This window comes from Neurospora tetrasperma, assembly GCF_000213175.1.
Source record: "Neurospora tetrasperma FGSC 2508 unplaced genomic scaffold NEUTE1scaffold_3, whole genome shotgun sequence".
In the NCBI taxonomy this organism is placed as follows: domain Eukaryota; kingdom Fungi; phylum Ascomycota; class Sordariomycetes; order Sordariales; family Sordariaceae; genus Neurospora; species Neurospora tetrasperma.
The window spans coordinates 4810008-4827777 of record NW_009799101.1 but is presented as its reverse complement, the minus strand read 5'-3'; the positions used below and the strand labels follow the sequence as shown (position 1 = coordinate 4827777).

The window sequence follows — 17770 nt, the reverse complement described above, 5'->3', positions numbered from 1 at the left end:
GCACCTTCCATAGAGGTAAGCACATTGGCGACACTGCAGCCTGTGAAGCTGTGAAGCGGGTTCCCCAGCAACAGTCCGTCATTCAAAGGGTTAGGGTATATCAGGAGGCGAGCGTAGAGGTGCCTCTAGAGGTCAAACAAGTGATCAACAGTTGTTTGAACATCAGCAATACCAGTTATGCTACGAGTAGGAAGGAGGAAAAGGTTCAATTTCGTGAGTAAAACTCTTCATCCATGGTATAGTTGAATTGGAATTACTTGGTTCCAATGTATGGCTGCGCAGTGTCCTAGTAGAGGTACTGAGTACAGGTGAGCAGATCAACGATGTGATCCTTCGTTCGGATTCTGCCCAGACCGAAGCTCAATAATCCACTCGCTGATTTTCTCTCACAACTATCTTGTACTCCATAGCTACCCTACGGCGCCATCATGTCTTCATGTTGATCAAAACCCGATGATGCTCTATTGATGCTCTCTCTCTCTCCCTGCCCAGAATTTCCCCCTCAAAAACTAGCCCTCCTCCTTCTCTCCCCTCCCTTCCTCATGTACCTCGCCCTCTCCACCATCTCCAACTCCAAACTTACCAGGAGAACCATGTGATTCATCATCATCCTCACAAAGTTCTCTAAGCGCATCTCTCCCCAATCCCTCCTCCAGCTTCCGTCCCGCACCATCGTGCGTATCACCTGCTGCCACCTTGACTCATGCTTCTCAGCCCTGGCATTCGCCCTGATCGCCTCCGTCGGGAATATGTCCCGATTGAAGGGATCAACCTCAATGTCAATGAGGTCCCCCTCAAACGTATTTTCCAACCAGCGCATCTGATGGCGTAGTATATAGAGCGCCAGGGGGTGCTCTGCAATGGGTGAAATGAAGAAGTGCCGGGTGAGGTGGCGCATGTAGTCCGCTTGGATGCGGTTGAGGGTTTGGCGGATGGCATCCCAGCCCATGTAGGCGGGGCGGCCCCAGTACATGGCGTCGAGGCGGTTGAAGAAGGGAGTGACGATGGACTCGAGAGTCGCTTGAGCTCCTGTTGAAAGAAAGACAAAGGGTCGTTAGAAAATGAAAGAAAGTGATCGAGTCCAACTTTGGAACTCGAAAGTTGAGAACAAAGTGAAAGACAAGGGGTATTGTTCGCTTGAACAGGGTGACTTACTCTCTCTGGATCTGAGTACTTCTGGCGGGTAGATAAATCTACTCGGCCGGGCGCCTTGAGGTGTGTGAGGCGGGTTGAAGGCCATCTTGTCCAGCTTCTTCTTCTTCTTTTGCTCTGGAAAGAAACCGTGAAAAAATCTTGAAAGCAGCCACAAGCAGCCCGAGCACACAACAAGTCAGGAAAACGCGAAGAACTTTCTGCCCATGAAGACGCCAGACGCGACGGAAGAAGAGTGCAGAAGGCCGCCAGCGCCAAGGAATGATGCGGTTGAGGATATCTTTGACAAAAGACAAGGCCGCCGAGTTGCCGGAGAGAGAGGTGAGGTTTAGAAGAAGAAAGAAAGGCCGAGTCCGAGGGCGGAAAGTGTACTGGGCGAAGGAAGTTGCTGCGAAGGCCGACGGAAAAAGCTGTTGTGTGGGTAAAGGTCGCAGAATCGCTTGCATCGAGCAAGTCGTTGGTTGCGAGAAAGATGTTAGAGAGGAGAAAAAGCCGTACATACTAGCAAAATGTCGAGGCTTTTATACCCTGAAGATGGTCCAGGATACCGTTTGTCGAGTGGTGGATGCCTATTCAGACAGAATTGGCGCATTCGTATTCTGTTCGTATTGTGATCTGATTTAAATATGTCGAAGTGCGAAGCGACGGCTGTCAGCGGAAATATATAAGTTCACAATCGGATGAACAGCAAAACAATGGGATGAACAGTCGAATAGTACGGAACCTGAAACTCAACTGCAGTGAAGGGCAGGACTACGTGATGCTAAACCTGTATTTCAAATTCAGATGATAATAACTGTGATCATCGAACACTTTGGCAGGTCGGGGGTTCTGTTGTTGTTCGTGAATTATGGTTACAACGAAGAAGTGACAAGCTTGAATGAAGAGAGATTCGAAGTCTGACGCCAAAATGAATCGCGCAGATACCGTTGAAATCAGTACAAGAATGCGTTGACAGCATACCAGCACCGCAGAAAGTCATGCACATTTTCCCTGTCATCCTCCTCATGCGAGTCTAGCTGTAACTAATGAAGTGAGCTGCTTTCTGGTAGGTAGTGTTTGTAGATCTGTGTCGTGAGAAGTTACGAGCACGAAGAGCAGAGACCAAGATAGATTGTAGAGAACATAAAGATAACTTCCAGAAGTTAGTTTGTTGCACGAAAAGGCACAGTTTTCCGTTTGATTCAAGGAAAACGGAGTTTCGAGATAGTGCTGGACAAGATTTACCCCTTCGAGGAACGAGACAAAAGTCAGAGTACCTCTAAAGGTTGAGCGTGTGAGAGCAAACGAAGCAACTCAGTACCTGTAACGACTTCGATTAGTGAGGAGCGGATGGTAGGAACGAGATAACGGACAAATCACAGCATGATCAAGGTGTATTTTGGACCTCAGAAAGACAGATCGCGAGGTAGGTAGACATTGAGCTATATGTAGGAGAACGAGCATGAGAAAACGGCCTCAATAGCCATAAAACGAATGCGGGAAACTGGCACTTCGAGCTCGGAGGGGATTGAGAGGGGGACTGGAAGCTCGAGCAGAACGAACAGATCCGGTGTGGAGGAAGGTACAAAAGGGATGCAAGGAAAGACGAAGGTGACATAACAGGTATGAATACAAACAGGATGGATCATGGAAGCAACTTCAGGTCGGGAAGAGGGAGAAATCGGACGAAACTGAAGCGAACGAAATGATGAGACGTGGAAAAGGGAAAAAAAGTCGATCCTCCAGAAAGGGTTGAGCCCTAAAGCCTCGACACTTGCTCAAGGGAAGTCGCGAAGGTGCGCACAAAACGAGAGCAGATGTGTCGTGACACTGAAGGGAGGAAGGTGCGAGTTTCAGGATCAATTTCCCGCGAAAACCCTCATCGGAACAAAACACCAAGACGAGCACCTCGAAATCCTGTCCAGCATCACCACCCTTGTCGTCGATCAAGTAGTAAGAAGGATTTGTCATGACCGATTCGACAGTGTCCCTTCTTGTCTTCTTAGATTTCTTATGTCACTGCTGTTTTAGCGGACTTTAGCCGTCACCCTCCTGCCTGCCGAAGAATGTCCCGCTCCGAGCAGAACCAAACACTGCAACGACACTCGCGGGTAAAATGCCATCCACAACACCCATTTAGGCAATGAATTAGATCCAATCAAGTCTTTTGCTTGATAGTATTCCTAGATGACTTTAGTATTGTAAGGCGTATGACTATGATAGTGACGTGACGAGTGTCTTGGACACGTTTCCTTCCAGCCCAAGTCAGCATGTGAAAGACAAAAGAACATCACCCATCCGTCTGCCCCTAAAGACTTCGCTCACTCGATCAGATTTTGCTTACCATCAGATCGACAACTCTCGTCATCATGGCCTGGCTCACCCGCGCCCTTCTCCTTGGACTATTTGCTCAACTCGCCATCTCAAAGACGAGCAACAAGGACGAACCACAGCCAGCTCCCGTACCCAACGCCAAAGACGGCAAGAACCTCACCAACGAACAAATGGACAAGTCCCAAGTCGTCTACACCTCCAACACCACCTTCTCGGATTCCAACAGTATCCCACCCACCAACGGGTGGTGGTCCTCCAACATTTGCTCCCAACAAACCTACTGCATCTACACCAATCTTGGTCTGGGCCACGGGCGAGGCATCGTGTTGCTCACCAAATATGCCGATTTTCAGAATATTGCGCGGTTAGATCAACATCTCGATGAAGCCGAGGACCGGATCGAGGCTTTCACTACCAGGACCACCACTCCAGAAAGAGCGGAAGCAACCGGAGCAAAAGGGAAAGAAGACAGACAACGAGAAGAAGAAAAGCCCTTTTCAGAAAGTTTCATCCTCTCCAAAGGCCCCGGACTAACCGCCACCATTCCCCTTCGGCGCGGCAAGCCCTTGATGAGCGCCGCCCCAGCGCTCTTAGTCCACAAGGACTTCTTCGCCGATATCTGGCGCAAATCCGAGCGAAACAAGTTACTCGAGAAAGCCGTCTCCTTCCTCCCTCCCGCAACGCGTGAAGCCTTTGACAAACAACGCACCACCCTCCTCTCCCCAGACCAAAAAGAAAGAACCATCGAGCAAATCCTCCTCGCCTCCCCCTTTGAAATCGACCTCGGTTCCAATTCCTACACCCCTCTCGGCCAAGAATCACTGCAAGCCAACCACTCAAAGCACTACATCAACTACCCATCCATGTCCCTCTTCACGCACTCCTGCCGACCTAATATCGCATTCCACATCGACAGGACCTTAGCTCTGCGGACGACCGTTGCTCGCAAAGTTGCTCCCGGGGAGGAATTATCCATCGCTTATATCGACCCCTTGCTTCCGCGCAAAGAAAGGCAAGAGTGGGTAGGGAAGTACCGTCCCTCCTCCTCCTCCTCCCCTTCCCCATCTCCATCCCCCTATTGCCCGTGCCCCTCTTGCACAGGCCATTCCCCCTCTCTCTCCAAACCCCACGGCAACCCCCACCCCTCCTCCCCCATGAGTCCCTCCCAAGAACTTTCCACCTCCTCCGCCCGCCTCGCCTCCCTACACCGCATCCGCTCCTTACTCCGCAACCACGACTCCCCCGCCGTACCTCCAGAAACAATCGAGTACTTCCTCAAGCTACACCTCGAAGAAGGACTGGAGAGTAAAATGGCGGAAGCGTACGAGTTGGCTGCCACCAACTATAATTACCTCGGACAAGAAGACGACAAAAAAGCAAAGAAGTATGCCGAGTTGGCGGTGCAAGCGGCTAGGATTGAACACGGAAAAGATGCGAATGAGGTGGTGGCTATGAGGATTATGGCGGGGGATGTGAGGGGGCATTGGAGTTGGGGGTATAAGGTTCGAGGTAAGAAAGTGGGGGGTGGGTGACCATGGGGTTAACTGGATAAGTTGGTTGGTGGAAGGAGAGGGAAAGAGGAAAAGAAGAGGGAGGAGGACGAACGAGAGTTTGCTGTGTGGATGGGGTAGCTTGATGATGGAGAGGGAGATGTCAGCATTGAAGGGTGGTGTGTAGAGGTTTGGTACCTCTATGCAGCTGGGAATGAATACTGGGACGGAGTCGGGGGGGATGGGGTATACTTATTGAGGTTGGGTATTGTTGACTCTGACTCTAACTCTGACTTTTGGGGGGCGGCTGCGTTTTTGGGGGATATCTGTGACTGTCTCGACGACAGGCGTGGTAGTAATTGCTCATTGTTGTAATTCTTGCTCACCGGTGATGTTAGTGTTTTGAACTCGGGAGGAAAACGATAAGAAACCAGTTGTGTTGATAGCTTTGTCACTGCTGGTGCTAGGAGTGTGCCAAGTCCCCGCGTGGCCAAGCGTTTGACTGATGCGCGCAAAGATAGGTAGTATCTTGACAGCCTTGATACATTATCAACTTCCAAAGAAGTCAAGTTGAGAAGCGATATAGGTTTTTTTTTTTTGTTTTATCCATGGTTTCAGGGATGTGAACAATGTGGAAAAAATGTACGTGAATTTGGCTCATGACAATCGGCGCCATCATCTGGCAGGACAATGGAGTGGACTACCATGTGAGGGTCCGGCTGTGCGGCTGTATGCCGTCCCGAGGGGACTATCAAGTCGAGGGCAGACTTCATCAATGAAGGGGGATAGAGATGTTAGTCTATCGAGTAGACGTTTCTTTTCAAGAAAGGAAGCCGAGGAGCGTCAAAGAGACAGGACAATGAATGACAATGGGGTACAGAGGCAGCAGAAAACAGTGGAGATAGTTCACTAACAGTAATCCCCGCTACATCCACTCATTCACGCTAGTCACATATCACTTAAAGCACTCCAAAACTTCCTGAAAAGAACATGACTCATAAACATTAGGTATCATAATTATCATAAGTACCGACTTCCACCACTGACTGCACTTAGTACGCAACCATCGAGTGCAGGCCATCCAACTCTCTGTCCCAATTCCTGTGCTGGGCAATAGCATAGAAGAACTCTCCCAAGAACCCAGCAGCGCCCTTGGCAATCTTGACGGCATCTGTGAAACTCTCAGGCTTAACCTTGTTGAGCGTCACAACACCATAGCTTTCATGAACCTCCGCCTCGCTGCTAACTGTGACCTGAGGCAGAGCAATCGCCTTGGCAACGAGGTCAACCGCCTCGCCGGTAGCACCAATGGCCTTGAGATGACCAAACGCCTCACGGATCCAGTGCAGAGCACGGCCGTTCTTGGAGAGCGTCTCAGCAGCCTTGGCCCCGCCGGGAATGAAGATGGCGTCCACCATGGTCGAGCGGAAGCCCTCGAGGTGGTGGTGGGGCTGGACGGTCGAACCATTGGCAGCAGTGACCTTGGAGCGGCGGGGGCCGATAACAAGAGGGATGGCCTGGTTGGCAGAAATAGCGGCATAGGCAGCGTCATAAGCAACGTTGTCGTAGCCATCGGCGATGATGATGGCAACACGGCGGGACTTGATGGTGGGCGTCGCAGGCGGGAACTCGGTCTGGCTGAGGTTGATGGTCTTCCTGCCGTGGTTAGGGTGGTTGGTGGTAGTGGGAGCCTCGCCGCCAACCATTTCGGCAATGGTCTGAGCAAGACCAAGATCGATATCGGCCAGACGCTGAACCATGCGGCCGTAGACAACAGGATCCTCGCAGTGGTCGAGCTCGAAGCCAAATGCGTTGATCATGTGCTGCTTCTCAATCGGCGACATCGAGTTGTAGAAGAGCTGGGCCTGGCTGAAGTGCTCCTTGAACTTGGCACTGCGGGCACGGGCCTTGATACCGGCGACCTTCTCGGCGTACTCGAGGTAACCGCCTTCCTTGAGGGAGGCGGGAGGGCAGGCGTCGAAACGGTTGGGGTAGTAGTTGACGGTGCCGCGGGAGATGGTGTGGCGCATGGCACCATCACGGTTAAAGTTCATGACAGGGCACACAGGGCGGTTGATGGGCAGCTCCTGGAAGTTGACACCAAGACGGGAGATCTGGGTGTCAAAGTAGGAGAAGTTGCGGCCCTGGAGAAGAGGGTCGTCGGAGAAGCCAATGCCGTTAACGACGTGGCTGGTGCAAAAGGCAATCTGCTCGGTCTGGGGGAAGAACTCGTCGGGGTTGCGGTTCAGCTCCATCTCGCCAATGTAGCGGACGGGGACGAGGTCCTCGGGCCAGATCTTGGTGGCATCGAGGATGTCAAAGTCGAACTTGTGCTCGTCCTCCTCGGCAATAGCCTGGATACCAAACTTCCACTTGGGGTAGGCACCGTTCTCGATAGCCTCCCAAAGATCCTTGCGGTGGAAATCGGGATCCTGACCAGCCAGCTTCAAGGCCTCATCCCAAACGAGGGAGTGGACACCGAGCTCGGGAGTCCAGTGGAACTTGACAAAGTGACGCTTGCCCTGGGCGTTGATGAGAGTGTAGGTGTTGACACCGAAACCCTGCATCATGCGGAGGGAACGGGGAATGGCGCGATCACTCATGGCCCAGGTGAACATGTGAGTGGCCTCGGTGTGGTTGAACTGGAAATCCCAAAAGTTGTTATGGGCGCTCTGGGCCTGGGGCACCTCGTTGTGGGGCTCGGGCTTGCCAGCGTGGATGACATCGGGGAACTTGATGGCGTCCTGGATGAAGAAGACGGGGATATTGTTGCCAACCAAATCCCAGTTACCCTCTTCTGTGTAGAACTTGACGGCGAAACCACGGACATCACGGACCGTGTCGGCACTGCCTCGGCTGCCGAGAACGGTAGAGAAGCGCACAAAGACGGGGGTCTCGCGCGAGGTATCGGTAAGGACAGGGGCCATTGTGAGGTCGGAGGCGCTCTCGTAGACCGTGAACTTGCCAAAGGCACCGCTGCCACGGGCGTGGACTACTCGCTCTGGGATTCTCTCGTGGTCGAAGCGCATGATCTGCAGGAAAGGGGTTAGTGGGCGCAAATATATAAAAGGATGGAATTATTGTGAGTATACGTACTCTTTCACGGGCAAAGGGGTCCTCGAGCAGAGAAGGACCAATCTTGTCGTCGCTGACGATCCTCAGCCAGTCGTCGGCCGTGGTCTGCTTGACACCATAGTCGGTGGTGAGGCGGGCATTCTTATCGGTCTCCTTGAACTCGTTCTTGAGATCGTCCACCTTCTTGCTGCTGGGGGCACTGGTGAGGGCCTCCTTGGCCTTTTGGCCGGCCTGGCTGATGATGTTGGACATGGTGGGATTCGACTGCTGGAGAATGTGTTCTGTGGGTGGTTCTGCTGCAGGATCTAGGGGAGGATAATGCAACGCGAGTCGTTGCATGAAATTATTACGGAAAGGGCAGGTAAGATGAATAAGGAGGAGGAGGAGGAGGAGAAGGAGTAGGAGAAGGAAGAGACAGAGACGGATGAACTGGGAAATTAAAGGATTTCCTATTTCTAAGGTATCAGATGAAAGAACGACTGCTTCCCAAAGTCATGTTATACTTGCACATCTTTACCTATGCATGACGTCAAAGAACAAACAAATGCTGTCAGTGCATTCGTTCCCTCTTCTTCCCGTCCGTCAGAGATTGTGATGGCTCATCGACTCCCGTCCCAGTCCAGTCCCAGGCATTCATAGGTTCGCATGACTGTTCAAGATTTCAAAGCCAGGAACGGACATTTGTCGGAGAACCTCGATCGATAGTTTGCCTTGTGCCTTCCTGTGATTTGGGAAACTGTTCAATGATCGAGATCTCTCTGCTGTCAAAAGGAGGAACGAACATGGGAAAGCACAAGGACAAAGTGGGGCAAAGTGATCGGAAAGGGAATGGTACCTACAGCGAGTCCAAGTTGGTGATGTCATTGCTAAGAGATGGGGGTGGGGTTGAGCCGGCACTTTCCAATCACGGCTTTTCTGATTATTGCTTGAACCGGCAGTTGCCAGAGATTGTGTACACTACGTACCTTGGGGAAAAGGAAAAGGCGGAATAGTTCCATGCTGATCGGCTGCAAAAACATGTAGTCAACAATCACGGGCTGTCAAGTGGATGATTTTCTGCAGATTCCCATGGTCCCAGGTCCTCTTTACAGAGAGACGCCATGTTAGGTGTGAGGGTGGATGGCTGATCACTAACGCAAGAGGGTTACAGGCCACATACCACTCTGTTAGTGCAGTCACCTTTATCTTATCGCGTATTACTACCCATTCCAGCTCCAGCTCATTCGGGTGGTCATAGCTCCTTGCGTGAGCTTTCCTGTTTTCTCTGTTCTGTGACTTTGCCACACTGCCGGTATCACAGCCCCAAGCCAGCACAGCCATTGAGTGATCTTCACCTTTCGACTTGGATACTCGCTTCTTTCCCTGTCAAATATGGATATCGAGAATCTTTGAATCGGCCATCCACTTCAAACATGCACAAGTCAACATGCCCATATTACTGACTTTGCCTGTGCCCTGGCTACCAGCGAGTTGCCCCAACCGTCGGGTCCGGTCGGTGGCTGTCGCTGTTCCCATCGTCTTGTTAAAGAGGAAGCAGGTTGGTACGTGCCCTGTTTACAGAACTTGACGTTTTCTCAAGCTACGATATCTCTTTTGGGTGTCTTCGACCATCATCTTGCAACTCATTGATTTCCTTTTTGGTGTGGTCTGGCTGATGCAGTTGGTTCCGTTGTGTCTTTGAGCTAACAGAGCCCAGCCTCAAGCTGCCCTGTGCGCGGTGCTGTAGGTATGAAACAACATTGCAGCAGGCTTCTGTCACTAACAACTAAGCTTCCCACATCAAGAACGGTCAAGAACACCAACACTACCTTCTTTTCTCTTCCCTTTCCCGAGACATTTTCTGCCTTGATGCAGCTGGGAGTTGAGACAGCCACACCCGACATTCTCTACTCAGTGAGCAGAATGGAATACCCACCTAGAGGGCGTTTTCGGGTCCCTTGATAGCAGCACTTCCAAGTGGAAGATGTCAAGGCCATATCTACAGCCTTAGCATACTATCCAAGGTCGTCGTCCTCCAAGTCCCCTTACCCTGCAACAGACAAAGTTAGGTAATGTACCCGTGCGTCTACCCATACCGTGGACCCGGCCCCATATCCACCTGGAAGAGGGACCAAAGCCACCTCTGCCTGCGGATGACTTGAGATGATGGACGGGCTACATGTGAGGTTGCGGCACAGAGAAAAGGCCTTACTCGCGCTTGGGGAGCAAGTGTGCCTCTTGGATGCCTCTCTGGACGGGCAATGGCCTCCCCAGGCGCCTTTTGATGAGGTATCCCGACTTGGAGTGAAAAAGAGGCTCAAGTCGTCAAAGTTCACAAAGGCAATTGTGACAAAGAAAATATATTCGAACATGGCCGACAAACAAAGTCATTCTCGGGCATGCAGGTCGACCCACATTGTCCGACACCTATCATTCGCAGACACATGGACGCTACTGCATGGTGGCCCACTGGTTGATGTCCTGCATGTTAGGTTGAGTTTCGGTGCTGTCGTCCACTTCGATTCCCTGTCGTCAATCGGCCACTGGGCGACGTTATAGAGGCAACAATACGCCATACGATGGTGCCCTCACTGCCCTGTTATGCTTTGTTTTGAAGTTGGTAGCCATACTACGCCAGCCCCAACCAATGGAATAGCCGTCGCAAACAACAAGCACACATTTTATAACAAGCGAAACCCCCGACATCCAAGTATAGAGGAACGTTGCTTGCTTGCCCACCAAGGCTTGGCCCGATCAAACCCCACTCCGCTTATCCCACATCACGCCCGGACCAGTCACCCGATTCCTAGACTGTCATTCCTTCACTCGCTTCCCTCAAACCCATCGTCAGCGCCCAACTCCGGCGCCTCATCCCGGTCAGACAACACAATTGAGAGAGCAATTAGACCATGCCTACAGACGCCTCCGACACGAACCGGCGGCCCTCAGCCAAGAGGTGGTCGACCACCGAGAGTCTGCGCCGCGGCAGAGGCCCTCCGACATGCCGCGTCCCTCAGTGTAGAGACACGGCAGTACCCATTGCTGGAGCCTTTGATAACGAGATCCTTCTCTCCCTCTACTGTAAACGACGTATGTAAAGTATTATCTATCTTGGCTTCATCTCATACTGACAAGCGCCACTATAGACACATGCCGATGGGAATATCCGCCCTACGACAGGAGCTGTTGCCCCGATCCTGTAACGTCAGGGCAAGACTTGTGTGATCACCGTAGGAGCCTCACCACACTTGCTCTGTTGCCATCATGACCCTGATCTTGGCTGACTATCCCTAGACGAGCAACTTCTATCATGCGCATGCACGACGGAACCGTGTTTGCAAAAGAGGGACTACGAAGAAGTTGCCGACAGTGTCGACCCAACGGCCCCTTGGTTTTGTTCTACTCATCGATGCGGCCAGGATAGGTGCGATAAGGAAGGTACCGGGAGTGACCAACACAATCGGCGATGCGACAAGCACAAGCGATGCGATGTGCCCGACTGCATGTCACCACCAGACGTTCAAAATGACAGCTTCTACTGCAAGAGACACACCTGCAGAAGCGCCCATTGCCCCAACGTCGCCAAGAAGAACAACCTTTGCACGGAGCATCAGCGATGTGTGCGCGAAGGGTGCAACAAACCTCGATATTGGCCCGACACTGGACTCGATGATCTGGATGCGCCGCCATTGTGTGAAACACACTTCAAACAGAAAGCTCGATGTGCAAACCCAGATTGCAGCCGACAAAAGGAAAACGGACAGGGCCGGTACTGTTCCGAGCATGAGTGTAAGTCCGGAGGGTGCCCAGTGGAGAGAGACAGCTTTGAAAGTCTTTACTGTCACAAGCGTAAGGTATCCTACCAACCAAGTGTCGTGGGTATTAGCTAACCAAGTTGATAGATCGCTGTAGGAAGGACGGCTGTCCCAACCCTCTTGTCAATGGCTCAAGCACCGGCACCGGCATTTTTTGCCCGCAACATACCTGCAAGTTCCCATCATGTCAGCAAAGCATCGCCAAGGCCAACTCTTCCCATTGTGAGATTCACTCATGCAGCAAGCCAGACTGCCCCAATCCCGCCGACATCATCGGCAGCTCGAAAACCTCCGGGAAGCCTGTCCCAACCCTCTGCAAGCTACATAAATGCAAGATTGCCTCCTGTCCCGAGGAAGCGATACCCATATCCGACACCACAGCAGGATACTGCCATGTCAAGCACGAATGTATCGAGGACGCCTGCCAAAAAGGCCGATTATACGACGACCAAGGAACACCCTTTGAGCGATGCGCCGATCATGAACGGCAACGGTGGAAAGATGCGGGGAGGAGAGACGCTGAAGAGGCGATGGAGGCGGAGGATGCCGCCAGAAAGAAGAACGAGTTGAAGAAGGACAGGCAACACGCTGAAGAGAAGGACGCATTGAAAGACGAGATCAGGCAGTTGAGGGATATCATACACGGACCAGAGGGCATTGAGACTTTCAGGCAAGAGCTGGAGGATTTGAGGGCGGAGACGGCCCGATTACGAGCAGAGAACGAGGGGCTACGAGCAGCCCATGACGCGCACCAAGCGCGGTTACGCAAAGGGCGAAGACCCTCCATGGCAGCCACCAGCCCCGGATTCTACCCCAACGGCATTCCGACTACAGCTCCCGGACCAGGAGATTATCTTCCGTTCAGGCCACCGGACGGCCATCCCCTCGCAGGTCCAGGCCCCATGCCCATACCTGGGATGAACGGCAGCAAACCAGGGAGGGAATCCCCTGTTAGCCGCAGCTTTCGTGGTAGTAACGTATGGGACACATCCCGGGACTCTCTCCTCTCACATCAGATGTACGAAGATCACGAGTACCCCTACTACTCGGAAGAAGACAGAGGCGGAACACCAACAGACATCTCGTTCGACCACAACAGCGAGCTTGATCCCACGCAACAACCTCAACGGGGTCGTATCCGAGATGTCCCCGTGGACTGGCGAGACTCGCCCACGCCCGGGCGCGAGCCGCGTGGTAGAGAGGCTAGAGAGATGAGAGATAAGTCGAGAGGCAGAGTCAGAGGCGGCACCACCGACACAATCAAGGAAGGTGAAGTGGTCGTAGGAAGTCCAAGGGACAAGAGCAAGGCGAGGCGGACAAAGAGCAAACACCGGACAAGCGGGGGGTATGGGGCTTATGATGCCATGAGGAGACGGAGCGGTGCGGGTTTGAGCCACCAGTGGCATGGGGAAGCCACGCAAGTACCACAACCACCACCGTTATCATCAAGGAAGTCAAAGACGTTTGGAACGGGGAAGCCGAGGCTTGTAAGTATGGCGGGGAGTGTACCTGATGGGTTGTATGCTGGAGGAGGATATGCTGGACATGCTGCCCCGGGACATATGGGATATTGGGGGCCGCGGGGACATGGGGAGTATTATGACAGTGAGGAATGAGATGGGAGGTGAGATTACGGTAGAGGTATATTGGATAGATATGGATGTCATTTTGATGTCTCACCCGCCTGTAATGATGGTCGGAGTGTACGTCTAGTTCGTTCCCTTGCATCATGCTTTGTGGAAGTCTGGATGTTTTGTCGCTGACCGTTACTTCCCGAATCCCGATGACCATGATGATTTCCAGCGCGACACTTCCAGTTCTGCGTCCCCAATCTCACTTTCCTCAGCAAGAAAGAAATACTCGGTCGTACGAAGGATTAGATATTTTCCCTGTTCGGTTCCTAGAGGTAGAGAGGACCCGACAAGATCCATTGCCGTGAACCATATCTTACAACAAGCAACACTAAATCTCCATCTCGCAATCCGACCCAGCATCACGTCCTCGTAGATTCCTACCTCTACTGCTTTCTGACCTCCTTCGTTGATCCGTGTCCGAGTCCATGATGACTGTGTCCCACCATCTCGCTCGGTTGGGTCCATATGGACCTGGGCCAGTTGAACTATCAGCTTTTTGGCGGAGTTAGCACAGAGCCGTGGACAATTGAAGGGTGGGGGTTGGAAGAACGGAAAGACTCACCCTCACTTGGTCCTGGACTTGCTCGCCCGGCACTTGATTCCGCACTGAGGGTTGTTGAACTCCATGTTGGTTCCTCTTGTTGTTGTTGTTGTTGTTGTTGTGGCTGTCCTCCTGCTGATTCTGATGCTGCTGCTGCTGCCGCAACTGCTTGAGCGGCGATATAGCTTTGTATTTGACTTTGCGGTTGTGGTTGTAGTTGTAGTTGTTGTCCTCTTGCTGTCCTCGCAGTTGTCGTTGAACTCCTTCTTGACCTCCCATTGTGATGTCCTTGTGCTTCTCCCATCACTACCTCGCCTTGCCCTCCTCCTCCAACTTGCATTCCCTGATTCTGACTCTGACTCTGACTCTGACTCTGACCAGCAGAAGCAGAAGCAGAAGCAGAAGTTGAAGTAACCATCAAATAATTCAACCTCCTCCCTACATCCCCCCGTCCCTTATCCAGTTTAACCTGCACCGTCCCAGTCCTCCCTGTGCCTCTTCCTTCTATCCCCTCCCCCTCCCCATTTCTACCCCCCCCGTTCCCCCTCCCATTCTGTATCCCATTCCCTCCCCCTTTTTGTATCCCCCCCTCACGTACCGCAAGCTGCCCCCTCCTAACCCCCTCCACAAACCCCCTCACATCCTCCGCCCTAACCCACTCAACATCCCCAACCAACTGCTTCGCGGTACTCGAAATACTAAACAATTGCAGCTCCACCTCATTCATCTTGGCCACTTCCTCTCGTAAGCGAGGGTACATCTTCATGCACTCCGCCAAATCATTGCATTTGTCCAGTAGCGAATACCGCAACTCGTGGTCGGAACTGAACAGGACAGCGGCGTGCGCGAGCCGTTTCCAGATTCGTTGGCGCGCTTTGAGGGCGTCGAGCTCCGCGGATAAAGAGGCGATTAGTTGGTTGGTTTGGGAGTAGGGGGGAAATAAGGTGGTGAGGAGGTGGGTGGCTGCGTGGGCGGTTGCTGTGCGGTCTGTTCCACTTGTTGTTGTTGTTGTTGTTGTTGTTGTTGTTGTTGTTGATTGGGATTGGGAGTGGGTTGAGGGGACATGGAGGTTGGGGTGGTGGGTCATGTTGTTGAGGCTGGTATTTGAGTTGGAAGGGTTGGTGCTGGTGATGGTGGTGGTGCTGCTGTTGGGGGCCGAGCCCGAGCCGGGGAAGGACATGGAAGGAGAGGGGATGCTGCCGGGGGGAGTCGGAGGGGCGGAACAATTGGAGTTGGATGGGTCGGGGTTGTTGTTGTAGGCGTGGTAGCCGCGATGGCGGGGGCCGTGTGGAGGGGGCGACATTGTTGTTGGTTTTCGTTGAGGTCGATGTTATGGTATTTCTGTGATGGGGTCGAGATGTTGGAAGTCGAGTTGTTGGTAGACTGGAAAATGGGCTGTTAGTTTGGAGAGGAAGCAGGAAAAGGGGACGCGTGGGACTTGCCAGATGTGTTATGTTTCTGTCCAGATAAAACACAATGCCCGCTATCAATCAGTTGTTGTTGTTGTTCTTTGAATGTTGGTTGGCAAAATCGGTCGAGAAATCGAAAGTCGACATCAACAAGACCGGTGGGTGGCCCGGAACTGAACGGTATAAAAGCGGAATCTTCCCTCATGCGCAGATTTCCCGCAGAGAAATTTACCCCCTTCAAAACCGTAAATTGTGCATCGGCACAAGATTTGGAGAAAGCAGGGAAGGAAAAAGTCGGTTACAACCAACGATGGCGATCCTGGAGAGTAAAAGCCTTGTCCATGGTCGTTCGACCTTCCATCTACGAACATGCAAATCGCCAGATTAACGATGCAACTTGGGTTGGGGGTCAGGCCGCACGGCTCACAGACGGACATTTCGGGTCCAGACCTGCCTGCGTCCAGTCCAGTTCATCTCCAGTCTATGTACATGCCTAGTAGTGTACATATCCACTCCCCTAGGTACCCTACCTGTTACCTTATCTATAGTGCCCGCCCTATAAGTCCGTATTACACTAATCCGGGAACGATTTCGCGGGAATCGCAAATAGGGCCGCCGGGGGACATGGATACATACGCTAGATGGATGGATTGCGGGACCCATCTTGCTTGATTGCACAAGCAAGCTTATGATCTTCTTTGCGATGTCGATTATCTCCTTTTTTTCTTCTGTTCTTTTCCTTTCTTTTTCTTCGTCTTTTTCTTGCCCCCCACCCGAATTACCTTACTTGTTGGGTTGCAGCAGCCAAGCCCTCCGACTTTTACCATGCCCTGTTTGTTGTTTAAAAAGTCGGCCAGAGGAAGCTCGGATATGCCCCATTTGACAAAGGTCAATCAATGTTAACGTGACATTGAAGACATCGAGAAGAAAATTTCCACTTTGCTCGCAGCAGGTCGATGAGATGGGACGGTCGCTTTGCAGGGCAGGGCAGGACAGGGTAGGGCAGGCGAGGCAGGGTAGACGAACCGGTCGAGCGCTCGCTCGCTCGTAACAGTGGAGACACTTGGTTGTATTGTATGTAACGCGGCGGCAGGCGCCAAATTCGTAACCAAGGCCGTTCTGCGGTGCGGATCCTGTCGTTCAGTGTGTGTCGTCGTATCGAGCTGTTCATGGTCCTCAGAGCACAGAGAGAAAGGGACGAAAAGAAAAGAAAAAAAAGGAGCAGCTCAGTGTTCCGCTTATTAGATTCGTCTCCAGACTGTCGGGTCCTTTTGGGTCTTTTGATTCGATGGATGGGCCGGGATGCAACCCTTGGTGACATGGAGAATCCGAGCTAGTGTAGGGGGTGGAGGGCTTAGGGGGAAACACTATGCGCGAAGCAGCTGCACAAGTGAGAACGGTGGGCGGACGATCGTGTGGATGGATGGATTCAATGGATGCTGGGATGCTACTAGACCAGCCAACTGCGTGACTGCGACCCAAGGGCGTCCAAGGCTCTCTCGCTGGGCTTTTTTTTTTTGTGCATTCTTAATTTCCTGGCTTCCACTTTGCATCTGAAAGTTCTGGGTTCATCCAGTCCAATCTTTCGTCGTCGTCGGTTCTCGGATGTGCTTCTTTCTCGGCCTGGCTCGCCTATTTCGCCTATCCCCGTCTACCGTAAGAACTGTACGATGGCGAGAACACGGTGACCGTTAATGGTAACAGTAGTATAGGGAATAGGGAGACAGTCAGGGCTTATGTACCACCTTCTTAATCCGCTAAAACCGGTGAGGCGCAAGCCGCGGAAAGCTGATGAGCACGCAGTCCAGCCGAGCCAGTGGGATAATCATCCTCATTTGCAATCCTCCCCTCCAACCTCCACTTTGTCCAGAGTCTGACTGACCTTTCGACTGGGGCAAATGGAGCAATGGAGGGGCTGCTGACAATTGTCGAAATTCTCCATTTTCATGCAAAGTCTGCACGTGCATTCACTGTCGAGACCGAAAAGGGAAGACTCACTCCACAATCACATTCCAGAGAACGCCATTGTTCCTCGGCTATCCATATTTCCTGATGCCCCCCTGGACGTTACACGACCCAACTTGTCCAGGGCCTGCATGGGGGCAACTAAATCGTAGCCTCGCAGACCCGCGGAAGCGGACGGAATGGCCCGTTCCAAGGAAAGTGCTTCTGCTAGTGTATCGCCGATGGTGGAACGGTGGAGGGTGTATCCGCACCAGTGTTCACTTGATTGACCGGTTGTGTGCCGGACGGGGCCGTATGTAAGGTAAGCTGGGGATGGAAATAGCACCGGGCTGAGAACTGGGCACAGGTGCTGATGGGGTTGGTTGCTGGTCCCTGACAGGTGAGAGACTCCGAA

At 52.4% G+C, this 17770-nt stretch overlaps 5 protein-coding genes across 5 annotated transcripts; 2 read left to right on the top strand and 3 right to left on the bottom strand.

The window, feature by feature from the left end:
* Positions 1-502: 502 nt before the first annotated feature.
* On the bottom strand, positions 503-1240 carry NEUTE1DRAFT_41308 (uncharacterized protein; the record flags this gene model as incomplete). The annotated part of the gene is made up of 2 exons (XM_009851945.1): positions 503-1029; positions 1156-1240. The coding sequence occupies 2 exons, from the start codon at positions 1238-1240 to the stop codon at positions 503-505; spliced, it is 612 nt and encodes a 203-aa protein (XP_009850247.1).
* Positions 1241-3503: 2263 nt separating this feature from the next.
* On the top strand, positions 3504-5464 carry NEUTE1DRAFT_101288 (uncharacterized protein; the record flags this gene model as incomplete). The annotated part of the gene is made up of 3 exons (XM_009853186.1): positions 3504-4977; positions 5306-5310; positions 5426-5464. The coding sequence occupies 3 exons, from the start codon at positions 3504-3506 to the stop codon at positions 5462-5464; spliced, it is 1518 nt and encodes a 505-aa protein (XP_009851488.1).
* A 378-nt stretch (positions 5465-5842) lies between these two features.
* On the bottom strand, positions 5843-8372 carry NEUTE1DRAFT_64217 (catalase 1; the record flags this gene model as incomplete). Its single annotated transcript, XM_009853185.1, has 2 exons — positions 5843-7990; positions 8055-8372. 2 exons carry the CDS (start codon positions 8370-8372, stop codon positions 6011-6013), a joined length of 2298 nt encoding a protein of 765 aa, XP_009851487.1.
* A 2549-nt stretch (positions 8373-10921) lies between these two features.
* Positions 10922-13503, top strand: NEUTE1DRAFT_64214 (uncharacterized protein; the record flags this gene model as incomplete). The annotated part of the gene is made up of 4 exons (XM_009853184.1): positions 10922-11102; positions 11159-11242; positions 11307-11703; positions 11925-13503. The coding sequence occupies 4 exons, from the start codon at positions 10922-10924 to the stop codon at positions 13441-13443; spliced, it is 2181 nt and encodes a 726-aa protein (XP_009851486.1).
* A 1097-nt stretch (positions 13504-14600) lies between these two features.
* On the bottom strand, positions 14601-15582 carry NEUTE1DRAFT_146791 (uncharacterized protein; the record flags this gene model as incomplete). The annotated part of the gene is made up of 2 exons (XM_009853183.1): positions 14601-15385; positions 15445-15582. A coding segment is annotated over one exon (705 nt), but the record flags the coding sequence as incomplete, so codon positions are not given.
* Positions 15583-17770: the final 2188 nt, after the last annotated feature.